Raw genomic sequence first — 13,731 nt, 5'->3', positions numbered from 1 at the left:
AGTTTATAAACCAGTCTCAGATTGATGGTGTTAGGTACGGTGTGGGAGCTGCACGATGCAGAAGTTTTGATTGCTTGGGTTTGGCCATAGTGGTGATGTTGCTGTTTTGCCCCACCTTTCCCACTACATGCATTCAGTACTTGGATTTGCAGTATCCAGCAGTCTGTTCAAGGATGTTATGACTTGCTTGTAGGATGGCTGGGAAAGTAGAGAGGAATGTTGCACTTGTGTGCTCATGCTGTACCATAAACCACCTCTGGGGAGAAGAGAGGGGTTTTTCTGTGGGATTTTTTTTTTGGTGGGTTTGTTTGTTTTGGGATTTTTTGTGTTCTGTTTGGTTGGTTGGTTTTTGCATCATTCTCCTAATCTTGTAAATTGGCTATTTCATATTAACGGTGTCCTTTCCCCCTCTCATTAAACTTGGCAAAGTCCCTGACCTTTGTTGCAGATTATGTACATGCAAACTTTCTGAAACAAAACAATTTTAAGTTATTCAAGTGTCAAAGTGTGTCAGGACCAGTTTAACATGCAATAAAAACTGTATTGCTGTTCTTGGATAACCAAGTTTCTTTAACCTCTGAAACAAAAGCACAAGACTTTCTTCCTAGAGTGAGAAACATAAGAAGAATTCCATTGAGTAACATTAGTGTGTGGGAAAGGGCAGGGCTGTGAGGTGTCTGCTAATTGGAATGCCTTGTATTAGTAATAATAAAAATGGCACATGGCACTGGAGCATGTGATACAGGTCTGCTCCTGTCTGGCTTCTCAGGTGATTTTGGAAATGGATACTTTGAGTTTGTTTCAGTCTCTGCATAATCTCAAATTATTAAAGGTCAAAGAAGTAATAATTCTAATGCATACTCTTTTTCTAGAGGAAGATTCAGTTAATTTGGTTTTTAATGGCTTTAACCTTTATGATGGTTGTAGGGTGTTCTTCCACAAGTTCTAGATGTCTTCAAGGGAGGCCCTGTGCAATTTAGTGAGATAACAAAATATAAATCGTGGGCATGGTTACCAGCTGAGCACTATGAGCTGTCTCCAGGCCCTGTGAATCATCTGGCTTTTACCTTCTGCGTGATTGTCCCTTGGCTTTCTGTAACATTTTGCCCCAGCCTTTCTGACTTGAGACTGCAGGACAAGGGGATAGGCTCTCAAAACTGTATTTCCACCCACTGCTTCATTTTGGAAGCTGAAGGGAAGACCCACACACTGTCCTGGAAAATGGGTTGTCAAGTGAACTACATGCAGAAGTTACCCTATCAGTTAAGAATGCCTGAGCCTGAATTTCCCAGGTTTATAGAAAAGAGAAAATGTTCCATAGCTCAAAATTAAGCTTTCTCCCGCCAATGTCTTGTCCTGTTGTCTGCTTCACACCTGTGATCTGAGAGGACATTCCTCCTGCAGGTGGTGGGAGGGAGGCTCCTTCACCTCCATGGAGCCCAGCAACAGAGCTCCACATTTATGGCCAGACCTCATACTGGGATTCCTGTTGGGTCTCCCATACCATGGCTGCTGCCATGTCATTTCCCCATTTGTCCAGCATTCCCAGCCTCAAAGGCAAGCACCAGCTCCATTCACTTCCCTTTCTCAAGATTATTCAGGGTTTGGAACTCAATGACAATATAGGACTGTCTTTTCCTAAACTCCTCATTTCAGTTGTTCTTTCCACAAAATCAGTGGCTCCTGACCACATGTGCTGGGATTGTTGGTGTCTGGGACAAGTGAGGGGGAGATTTTCTCACTGTTTCCCAGCTCTCCAAACCTCTACTGCTTAGAAAGCTGTGCCCATGCACAGTGCTGTTTCCTGAGCATTGCCCAGAATTTTGGGGAGAAACCCCACCCTGTATAATTAAGGAAAGCATAATGACCACACTGGAAAAAATAAATAGTTAACTTATAATCTAGGTATTGCAATTAAAAATGCTCATCTGATAGTTTGTTTAGATATTATAACACCACCTTCTTTTGTTTCCAGGTGTGGCTCGATCTTTTGAAGCCTGTTATGAAACAGATTAGAAGTAAGTACTTCCTTGTTGACATTTCTTTCCTTCATCTGAGAGTACTTGAATAAATTAAGAGTCTGTCGGTTGCAATCTTTATGTTCTCAACCTTCTGCACTAAATTTTGCTGGAATTATTTTCAGCTTCTGGCCTGTCCTTAAAGGATGTACCTGTGAAGTTATGCCACATGAGCATATGAACGGGCTACCCCCACCCCATGGGAGGCTGGGGTTTAGTCAGTCGCTGGAAGAGGTGCTGGTGGCAATGGAGGGAACAACTTTGTAGAGAAAAAGAGTGCAGTAAAAGAAGGACTAAAGGAATATATATTACTGACTGGTAGTAGCAGGAATCAGAATAGAAGGGAAACAACAGGAAGACTTTATTACTGGGAAGGAGCTGGCAGATGTATTACCACTGTGTGGAGATTGCTGCAGAACCTGGGACGTTTGGAGACCAAGAGGAGGAAATAGTTGGGATGGCAGAAGCTACAGTGGGTAGTAGGAAAGAACAGGAAATTGTAAATAGCCACCAGCTCTGGAAAGAGTAGAAATGAAATGAAATGAAATGAACAGGAAAGGTTCTGATTACTTTGTTTCTCTGTCAGCTATCAGCCAAGTTCTTAATTTATGGAGCTTTGCCATTGAGATTCAGATAGGTGCTTTTCTGGTCATATTAGTCTGAATGTATGCTCTGGCAGTTCTCCCTCTCTCAAGACAGGGATGTATTGGTCCTTTTCTCACTGGTCTTACTTGTAAGAATTGGAACAAATGTGCTGTTCTTAAAACAGAAATAGTAATTTGCTAGTGGACTTCAAAAGTACAGTGTATTTTAGCTCCCTCCTGTTCTGAAGCAAGGAAAGTAGATACACATATATTTTATTGGATCAACTGATGTAATTGCGAAAAACATAATTGGTTTTGTCAGAGTAGCCCTCAACCAAGTTACTGTTCTCTTTTATTGTGTGCAAATTTTATTGGAAAATCTCCAAATATCCTGCATACTAACAAAGGACAAGAGGTTGGCATGTCTGTATGCACTGCAGGTTAAATGAATCATCCCTTGTGCATCATTGTGCATATTTGGCCAGTGTGTTATTGATGTTTGTTAACTTCCTTTGACATTTTCCCTAGGACCGAAGCACATTGTTGTAAAATTTGTGGTAAAATTCTTTCCACCTGACCATGCTCAGCTGCAGGAGGAACTGACAAGGTTAGTAGCTGTGTGACTATTTCTTCTCATTAAATTTCTGGTGGAAAGAAGGGAGAAAATGGAATTTGAGATGACTGGATGAGGATTGATGACTGCCTCTTACTTTTAGCTTGGTGTTATTTGTCCCAGCCTTGAATGCACCTGAAAAAACAGGCCCTAAGATTCAGTTGCAGTCTGTGCTAAGACGTTCTGCAAAGTGCAGTAGTCTTTTGCATCACTGGATATGAAGTCCTGGGAGAGCTTAACTTACCCCAAGAGAAGTCAGTTTGGCAACAGAGTTCTCTGTTTGGCATAATCGAGTCATGTATGGGCACCCTGGGGTACCCCTCTGCCAAGGGACATGTGTGACTCTGCACCCTCATTTGGGAGAGAGCTGTTTTGTGTGAATTGCTGATTTGCAGCAGCATTGGACCCTGTCTTATAGCCAACACAAATACCAAAGATTTGCATAGGTGGAAGTGTGACTTTGGAGATGGAGAAATGCAAAGGAGAAGGAATAAAATTAAAAGTAAGAATGTGGAGGAAGATACACACATATGCAGACAGAGTACCTTAATACTAATGTTTAAATGCTTTTCAGTGCATTTCAAAAACTTCATTTAAGCTTTGAATTTCACACTGTATTGGCATAAAAACTCCTGTTTCTCTGTGAGTAAATATGGGGGACCTGTTAAGGTTCTTTTTCACTAGCAGGTCATTAATTTATGGTCAGAAACATTGTTTTGTTGCAGTATTTCTTCATTGCAACTTTTCATTCTTTATCTGGTCTACAATATTGTTAGCTTTTAATTACATATTTCCATTCTGATTCAGAATATTCACTATTAGTCCTCTTTTGCAAAGAGCCCTGGTGTCCTTATGACTTGCATTATAAAGAACAAGTCCACTTCTGTGGACTTCACTGTTTATCTTTGTCATGTTTTATTTTGGCAATAGAGCATTGGAATTTAAAAAAATAAATAATTGATATTGCTTGATGGCCTGGAAAGAAAAAAGTAGAAATGTGGAGGAAGAAGTAGTGTTTACTTGGTAAAGACTAAAGAATAAAAGAAAGTAAAAAGAATTAACGGATGAATGAAAACTCACAACGGGATGTTATTAATGAAACATTTCTCTTTCTGGATAGATACTCTGCGTATCTGTTTCTTAGTATGTGAACTGAAAATTAATTTTTGGTGATTTCTGTCTGTATCTGGAGATGTGTGTGTGTTTTTGGTTTTTTTTTGTTAGATTTTAAATATGTATGCTAAGGAACTTGAATATGTATACATAGCAGTGTGTAGGATGTGAAAGCATATCCATGGGGAACTGCTTCACCACTTGAAGAGGACATTCTAACATTTTTGTACTATGTTCCTCTACCAGGGTGAATTTTGTATGGGTATACAGATGTCTGCAGGTTTCAAAAGGATGTTATGTAGATCTGCTGTATTATTTCAGCATGTATGCACAAAGTACTTTCCATACTCCTCAAATCAGCTTGCCCTTTTCATTTAGTGTGTACCTACATCTTCTCATTCAGAAACTCACTGTTCAAATTAGAGCTTTTGTCTAAATCTATTTAAATCTAGTCTTACTAAAATGATTGAAATCCTAATATGAGTTCTCCAGAGGAGCTGCAGTCTTTGGAAGGCTTGTTAAGGTGAGTCTCACCACTTCAGGTTTTATCCCAGCTGTAGGAAAAATGCCCATTGCTAGCTCTTTTTTTGGGGAAGAATGGAATACTAAGCCAATTTCTGTTAAAAGCTAAAAGAAATTTAAATTATGAACTAATATCTTGGGACTTCTGTTCTCACTGCATTTAAGCTGGCAGTGTAGAATTGCCCTGCATGGCTGAAGTGGTTTGGAGGCAATGTTAGAAAAGGCTGGTACATGGACTGTGCAGATATTAGGGCCACAAAGGTATCAGAGCTAGATAGAGTTGTTTGATCACAATTTTGTGCCTCATTCCCTAGTGAGTGCCAAGGTGGAAGTTTAGAGTTCACTTAGTATTCTACAGGAACCAACTGATAACTCTAAATCACTGGTTTATCTGTCATTTCTTCATGGTTAGAAGCAGCTGCATTATCTCTTGCTGAATACTTAATAGCTGTCACGTTTTCTAGCACTGTCATATCTTGTTGCTCTGGTTCCAAACGGAGGGAGGAAGAGAGAAAAAGAGATATCTTGGTTCTTCAAAGCAGCCACCATGTTCAGCTCTAATGGCAGTAATACAGTATCTGTTGTGTTTTATTTACCCTCTAAACTTCGGGAATTCTGATCACTTGTGTTGATTCCAAAATGTGAAGGGAACGTGCAGGTTGGCATAGTTTCCCCTCTTTCCCTCCTGCTTTGTGTAACTCTTTGTTCACTTTTGTTTTGCAGGTACCTATTTGCATTGCAAGTGAAGCAGGACCTGGCACAGGGAAGGCTAACATGTAATGATACCAGCACTGCCCTCCTAATCTCACATATAGTACAGTGTAAGTTCCCTTTGTTCTTTCCAGAAGGATAAACAGGATGATTGGTTGGACATGCTTTGCAGGGTTACCTGTTTGTAGATGCTGTAGGGACAGGTTTAAGCCATATTGACAATTTATTGTAGTTCTGTAAAATTGCATTCAAATACAGATAATTTACTATTTCAAACAAAGAAGAGTTTCTGGTCACTGGATTTGAATTTTCAAAGCATTTGATAGGCTGCCAAAGGTAATTTAAAAAGTAGACTTTGCGGGCAACGACAAACTTGTCGAATTCTGCTGAAATCCTGTTTTATTATAATTTGCATCATGTCAGTAGGGTATTCAAATTCCTGGAGATCTGTATACTGTCTAGAGAATGTAGTAAATAAACATGCTTAGAATGGCAGACTAAATCACAATCCTAAGAGGAAACTGATAGGGAAGAAAAGAAAACAATCGATTTTAAGCCTTTTTTTTTTTTTATAATTGCAAAGTATGCATAGTAACACTGTCCAGTAGAATGATACGTTAATTTTGTTCATGACATCAAAGCTTCTTTTAGCTTCCACATCACTTGAAAGACAGTATATGTTTTCCCTTGCAAGACTTTATGGATACTCATCTTGAGAATAACATTAGGAAAAACCACTTAGCAGCAAGTATAATGGTTGTAATAAACATTGTTTTGCATGGTCCTTGTACAATTCCCTATTGTGTATGTGCACTGTAATGCTGTTATATGGAAAGTACAGTCAAGACAGACATTTGGAAGCTCTTTGGAGGTGAGCAGAAAAATCTCATGATTCTTTGTCATAGTCTGTTAGAGTGTTAAGGCTCTAGTTTGTCATCAGTTGCTATTGGAAGGGCAGGTATTTTGTGGTTCTGTTTGCTATGGTCATTATTGACCAGTGTGACTGAGTAGCAGTAAGATGCTGTGAAATTCTGTAGTCCTCATACCATTTTAAAATTGAGTATTTTGGCAGCACAGACTTAAAAAAATAAAATCCTTGACTAATGAGGTTTTTGTCTCTTGTTTTTTTCCTGCTGCAGTGTCCAGCAATCCAGCTGTATTTCTTTTCTCAGTTAAGCTAGTTCTAACTTTCTTTAATCTCAGGCAAAAAAAATTCTTGATCATTTGAAGAAATTGCGTCTCATTTGCTAAAATGCATTCTAGGAGGCTGAGTTTTCCTACTAAATGTCTGTGCACCAAAGAAAGATGTTGAGGAGCAGACACCCTAATGCATGTGTCTCTCTTCATTGAAGTATTGCTTTATGATTGCTAGAAAATTCTGCTAGAAGTTTGGAGTTGCCCTTTTTATTTGTCCATCTTGTGTCTTATGAACGTTTTTCTGTGAAAAACTTCTCTGAAAAGAGTCTATAGCTGTATCTCACCTGCATGGCTGTCTTTATTTATTTTGTCTCTAGCTTATTTCTCAATAGCAAAAGAAATTTTATGTATTTGTGTGCAATAAAAATCAGAGTAAACAGATGATAAGAGTAACGGTATCAAAAGGGAAAGATTGAGAATGCAGGTTAGTTATTGTATGTCTTACTAATGCTGTGCCAATGAGTGGTTTCCATGGGGAATATCTGATTCCAGGAAGTCCATATATTATGTAGGCTTATGTCAATGTTATATACTGTTACTTATCATAAAATCACAATATGACAGCAAATAGCTTTTTGCTAAATTAGCATGTATATTAAAGAATGAATTTTTTTATTCGAAGCATTCCATTTAAAATTACCTTAAAAGCATTGTAAGAAGTGTTAGAAGTGAGAGGACACTTGGATACTGCAAACAGTGCACTACAGTGAGTGTGTGAAGTATGAAGATGGACTGACCATGAGCCACAGTGTGCCCAGGTTGCCGAGAAGGCCAGTGTCACTCTGGCCTGTATCAAGAATAGTGTGGCCAGCAGGACCAGGGCTGTCATTGTCTGTACCCTGTACTCAGCACTGGTGAGGCCACACCTCAAATCCTATGTCCTGTTTCCCTCAGAAAGACACTCAGGTGCTAGAATGTGTCCAGACAAGGGCAAGGAAGCTGGGGAATGTTCTGGAGCAAAGGTCTTATTAGGAGCAGCTGAGGAGGTTTAGCCTGGTAAAAAGGAGGACTGACGGGGAGGGGGGGGAGCTTACAGTTCTCTACAATTGCCTGACAGGAGGCTGGAGCCAGGTGAGGGTCACTCGCTTCTCCCAGGTAACAAGTGACAGGACAGGGGGAAATGGCCTCAAATTGTACCTGGGAAGCTTTAGATTGGATACTAGGAAAAATTTCTTTGTGGAAATAAGAAATTCAGGCTTTGGAATTGGCTTCCCCAGGAAGTGGCAGAGTCACCATCCCTGGAGGTATTTAAAAGACGTGTAGATGTGGCACTCAGGGACGTGGTTACTGGTGGACTTGGCAGTGCTGGGTTAGCACTGACTTGATGATCTTAGAGGTCTTTTCCAAATGAAGCAATTCTATAATTCTGTCGTAAGAGGAAAAGAGCTGAAATACAAAGCATTAGACATATCAGAAGTGCTAATGCAGACATAATACAGCGTGGTGTAATGCACTCACCAGGTAAGAGAAAACCATCAGCAGTGTAAATAAGTTTTTGGCTAAATCACATAAAAAGATTTAAAAGAATAATTACATGTGAGGCTGACAATATTTGCAGAATAACTTCCTCTCATTCTTGATGGAATGCTATTAGAAAGTTATTCAAGGTGGAAAAGGAGAGTAAGGCAGTAAGTTAAAGCTTGTTGAGTAAGTAAAAGCTTGTTGAGTACAAAGTCAGAGAGAACAAATTCAGAAGTAACTTGAAAGCCAGGAAGACAATTTTGATAAAGGATTAGCAGTTGAAAAATGCTGAGAACACTTTAAAAATCATGTAGAGTTGAAGAAAGTGTCTTCTGTACTGTTGACTCTGAAGAAAGCCCTACAGGAGGTGTGTTAAGCTCATGTGTGTACACAGACATGGGGTTTTGAACTGCATTTTGAAGAATCCAGGCCCATGTTATTTGAGGAGTTGCAAACTTAGGTGGCTTTATGGCTTCATTAAAGAACAGAAACTTGCCATTTATTTGAGATAAGATTAAAAACAGACCTTGAAGAGTTTTGAGACTGGGATGAGTAAAACTGGAAGCAGAAAGCTGTTTCTGAGATGGGGACAATTTTAAAAAGGGAAATTCTCAAAGGTTGTGTAGTATTTCTACCGTTTTAAGGAATGATTGAAAGCAGATGGGGTGAATGAGGGGGTTTAAATCAGACAGTCTCAGTTTTCAACTCTTTTCCACCTCTGACCTTCAAAGTAAAAAATGTCATCATGTGTCTGCAGGCAGTTTGGGTCAAAAAAGCTACTGCTCTGTCACTCACAGATGCTTTTCAGTGCCTGCACAGTCTATTGCTTCCCCTGTGCATTTAAAGTACATCTGATCCCAGTTTGTCAGAAACACGGTGTTTTAAATGTGATCTAAAACCTTGCCTTTTTCTGAACAGACTTAGTTTGAACAGAACTGGATCAAGGGTCCATTTACATGGGCAGAACTGAGGAGAGGATGAAGCAGGTGTATCTGAGCGTGGGTCTGTCATATCCTGGGTCAACTGTGCAACAACGTGTCCTGCATTTAATTTGAGGGCACTGTATTTTAATTTCCCTGACGTTACCAAGGTAGCAGCCTTTGTTGCAGCGATGTTGCTATTACTCCATCAGGTTTGCAGGCAGAAGCTGCTGTGCCTGTTCAGTGAAAAAACTAATAGCAAGATTTTCAGAGACATTCCAAGAATAGCAGGCAACAAGATAGTAATTTGGCACCCACAGATAGATTGCCTGCCCCTCACCCCCACACCTGCCAAAAAAAGGGAATTTCACTGAATGGACTGCAAAATGGAAGGTGGGTGTGCCATACTGTTGCACACACAGTGTTGAATAACTGCAGCAGATGGGAGCAGCTTTGAGGAGGAGGGAGACAGAATGTGTCTCAAACTGCTGCAGAATTAGAGGAAGACAAATGTTTCATAATCCCATGAGGTGGATTACAAGCTAGTGTTCAAATGAGCAAACAGAACCATCTTTCTGACTTTCTCTCAAAGGTTACCATGTGGGACATGAGCCTGGAGAGCAAACTAGTGCTTGGCTGCTTCATGGAGAGGCACCTGAGCACCATGAGAGAGATGGATGAGTTCTGCTCAATTAGTGCTGCCCTCCCTGTTACCTCTGCCCTTATCCCCCACACAAGTCAAGGTAGCACTGATGGTTTCACCTCTTCAGCTGACATCCAACAACTTACTTAGTTGTGACAGATGCGAGAGAAATCCTGGGGTTTCTTCTCACATATCAAGTACTAACACAGAGGAGAAGAGAGTAATGTGTGGAAGATAATGTAGTGGGAATCTGAATCATAAAACCATTGCACAGGTTGCAAGGAACTATGTTTGCTTCTCTTCTCAGCTGTCCAGGTCTTCTGGATTGACCAGATTATTCAGATGTAATATAGTGCTTTAACAGACTCCTCTTAAAACTCTCCACAGCTGAGATTGGGGATTTTGATGAAACCATAGATCGTGAACACTTAGCGAAGAACAAGTATATACCTCATCAAGAAGCACTAGAAGACAAAATCATGGAATTTCACCGTAACCACATGTAAGAGTTTTTTGGTTTTGCTATTGGCCTTCTTTTCCTGTAGAGTAGTTCTAATGGTAAATATATGCTAGATCTGAAGTACAAAAGAGCTTTGGACCTCTGAGTTTCTCAAAGGTTGTTTCTCAAAAACTGTTAATGCCTATGAACTTTCTGAAGGTTACTCCTGCCTTTTTCCCATCATCATAACAAGATGTTTAAAGCTCAGTTGATTCGATATTCATTCAAGCATGCTGTTATTTTACAGTCTATTTCATACAAAATGCTTTACTGCTGATTTTGTGCATGCAGGTATGATTGCAAATCACAACTGATCAGTCAGGCACTTCTGACAGTAGTCCTTTGGTTTCAAGGACACTGAATGTTGCCTTTCAACCTTTCCATGCTGTATTTTGAGATAGGTTGAAGAAGGGGTTTAGTGATAGTTTTAGGAAAAGCACAGAGTACTTGCAGAATTATGGATTTGGGGGAAGATGATCCAAGATGATGATGCAAATTGGTATCCTAACGTCTGAAAAAAAGACCTGTACTGGGAAGACGGTGAACAGAAGTACAAGTAAGGCTTAGAAAAGTGTTTTTTAGCTGTCAAGAACATTTCAAGATGTGAACAGTTTCATTTTTGAGTTAGGTTGAGTAATAGGCGAGTGGTAGTGATTTCTATGGCAGTAATAATCAAAGCTTTGCATAATTTCATCACAATTAATGGTGGTGATGCTTATGGTTTCACAACATTTATGGTAAGGTTTTCATGCCTTCTGTTTTACTGCATTTTTGTGTTACAATCACTTTTACAATGAATAGCATGCTTCCAGTCATTATTTTTTTAGGAATATGGCATGTCTTCTAGTGGAAAAAACAAAGGGAGGTAGTAAATTCTGTTAGAGCTAATGGTTTAAAATCTAGCTATATCAGGTGTCTCAGAATTGGAGCAATCAAAATTTATAATAGATTGTAAAATCTATGTATTCTTTGATATTTGTTGAGAGTAAATTGTTGTTCTAGTGGATATAAGTCTGAGGATGTAGAAAAGCTATACACATATTAATACCTCTGACGGTTTTCAGTCTCTTTGATCAAATGTCTCTTTGTTCTCTGGAGGACCTTTTGATCTCTATTAAAAGGTGTGACAAGCTTGTGAATGTTCCCTGTTTTCTTTCTCAAGGGGACAGACACCAGCAGAGTCTGACTTCCAGCTTTTGGAGATTGCCCGTCGGCTGGAGATGTACGGGATACGCTTGCATCCAGCCAAGGACAGGGAGGGGACAAAAATCAACCTGGCTGTTGCCAACACAGGCATTCTGGTGTTTCAGGTTAGAGCCGCTCGGGACGTGACTTTGTACTTCATAAAGCAGAGAGATTTCTGACAGCACTAAGAATTCAGGAACTCAGTCATGTCTGCAAGTATTCAGTTAGAAAAATGCAGGAACTTCCAAAATTTTTCTAAGAACGATCTTAAACCCGTTATAGCTGCACTGGGTCCTCCGCTTCCAGGGACTCCTACTTACGTGAATGCACTGTGTAGGGCTCCATCTGCATCCACAACGTGCTGTTCAAGATGCAAACTGAACCATGGCTCACGATTTGCAGGTTGGTCATGCTGACTTCTCCTACATGTAGCAGCAGATAGGTCTCGCAGGCATGGTGCATGTTCAATGGGTGAGAAGCAGAGACAAGTAAAACAACAGACAGCTGGAGTCCATGCGGAAGGATGAAGGCAGTAAATATGAGCTCGTTGTAGTGTTACTTTGTCAAAGTTTTTACAGTTTTCTTGACCAGCCTTGGCCATTGTATCTTTGCTGAATCCATGCATCATGCTTCTTTCCCTTAAAGATCCAAACGGTTTTCCTTCTATTCTTTCCTCTCCTTTCCTACTGCAGTCATTCTCGTACATATTCATGAAGCATCATTAGTAAACTTGTCAAATTCTCATTCTGCAGTTCCTCTTATGTAAATAACAAATTTGGCTTTTACAATTGTGAAACTACAGGTAGTCAGCTGGTGTCAGCTGCTTTCACTTTAGATGCTTACCTGATTCTGTGCTAAAAAGAGTAAGTAAGCTGTTCTTTAAAATGTCCCTTTTTACAATTGTCAAAAAGACTATTAATTTTTAACTGTTTAACTGTAATTTAAAGACTAGTATTTTAAGCCTTACAAAGTACTTTGAGTCCTTTCATAAAGAAAAGTAACAGCAACAAACAAGCCCCGAAGTGTCTGACCCAAATGCTCTAAGATTTAAAAATACCCAACCAAGCAAACAGCCAAAAAAAGGCAGCAAATTAAAAAGATCCCTGATCAACTTAATGAGTTGGTAGTGGAACCCCAAAACTGAAGCATAGGTTGAAACATGAGAACAGTAGGACATTGTTAGAAATGCACACAACTCAAGCAACGGTATGTTCAGGTCCTTCCCCTGCTCCCCCACAGCATTTTCATCAGCTGAATTAATGAACTGCCAAGCCTTATAAATTAAGGCTGTCTTCAAGGTGAAAGTGTGTGTCCACAGAGAGCAGCATGGACCTCAGAGTCCCAGCACGCAGCTGAGATCCTTCTGTAAAGTGTAGCTGCAAGTTGATGGCCCAAGGCTTCATTTGTCAAGGTCTGAAGTCATGTCTGTTCGACCTAATGTGTTTGGGACTTTCAAAACAGTTTTGTTTTGTTGTTAAAGTTTCTGAAAAGTTTGGAAATTTTAATGGGTGAAGCTCCAAGACTGAATGCTGAAAAGGAAGTCGGGCTCTGACCTGCTGGAGTCTGCTCAGCAATTGGTGTCTGTCAGTAGGCTTAGGGCTTCCATCAACCACTTCATAGGTCAAGAGCTAAGTTCTTGTTTTTATTTGGGTTGTAATTGATAGAAATTGACATATGAGGATCTCATTAGAATGACCCCAATGAAAATGAAGTTTTACTCACAAATGGCATAAGCTGTAGTCAGACTTATTTTAAATAGAAATTAGTGTCAGTGCTGCTGATTATTTTAAGTAGATTAATTATGTGATTCTTAGACAGCTGGTTGACTTAGCAGAGATCATTACACTGTCATTACTCCTACAGCTGTCTGGTGATGGTGCCCAAATCAACATGGGTTTCTGCTGTTAGCAATCCTGCAGTAGTTCTCTAAAACTTCTGTGCTGTGTTCTAGGAATATTTGTATTGAAGTCTTCATTGAACAAACTGCTGTAGTGAATATTTTAACATAACACCTCCAATACCTGCTGACATAGATCAAAAATGATAGTTCTGGAGGGTAGGGGCTAATGATGTAGTGGCTGGGAGTTGGAATATTATGAAGATAATTCCCTTCTTGCTGTTAGCTTATGGTATTGGTTACTTTTTCCCAGAAAATCATTTTGTGGCTCTTCAGAGACAAATAATTTGTTTAGATTGCTTTTGCTTCTGGTTCTGATACTTCCAATACAAAACCTGTAGTTGCTTGTTTTTTTTTCACAGTTAAGC

At 39.7% G+C, this 13,731-nt stretch overlaps 1 protein-coding gene across 7 annotated transcripts in view; it reads left to right on the top strand.

Moving 5' to 3' along the window:
- FARP1 (FERM, ARH/RhoGEF and pleckstrin domain protein 1) overlaps nt 1–13,731 on the top strand; it is a 200,855-nt gene that overhangs the window by 135,375 nt on the left and 51,749 nt on the right. For all 7 annotated transcript variants that reach the window (XM_053931779.1, XM_053931770.1, XM_053931763.1 and 4 more), the window contains exons 4-8: nt 1,976–2,018; nt 3,131–3,209; nt 5,574–5,671; nt 10,170–10,284; nt 11,444–11,591. In XM_053931779.1, coding sequence (XP_053787754.1) covers nt 1,976–2,018; nt 3,131–3,209; nt 5,574–5,671; nt 10,170–10,284; nt 11,444–11,591 — 483 coding nt within the window. The remainder of the gene's footprint in view (nt 1–1,975; nt 2,019–3,130; nt 3,210–5,573; nt 5,672–10,169; nt 10,285–11,443; nt 11,592–13,731) is intronic.

Source organism: Vidua chalybeata, chromosome 2 (genome assembly GCF_026979565.1).
Source record: "Vidua chalybeata isolate OUT-0048 chromosome 2, bVidCha1 merged haplotype, whole genome shotgun sequence".
Taxonomy (NCBI): domain Eukaryota; kingdom Metazoa; phylum Chordata; class Aves; order Passeriformes; family Viduidae; genus Vidua; species Vidua chalybeata.
Note: the sequence above shows the minus strand (reverse complement) of the source record. Positions and strands in the feature narration are given on the sequence as shown.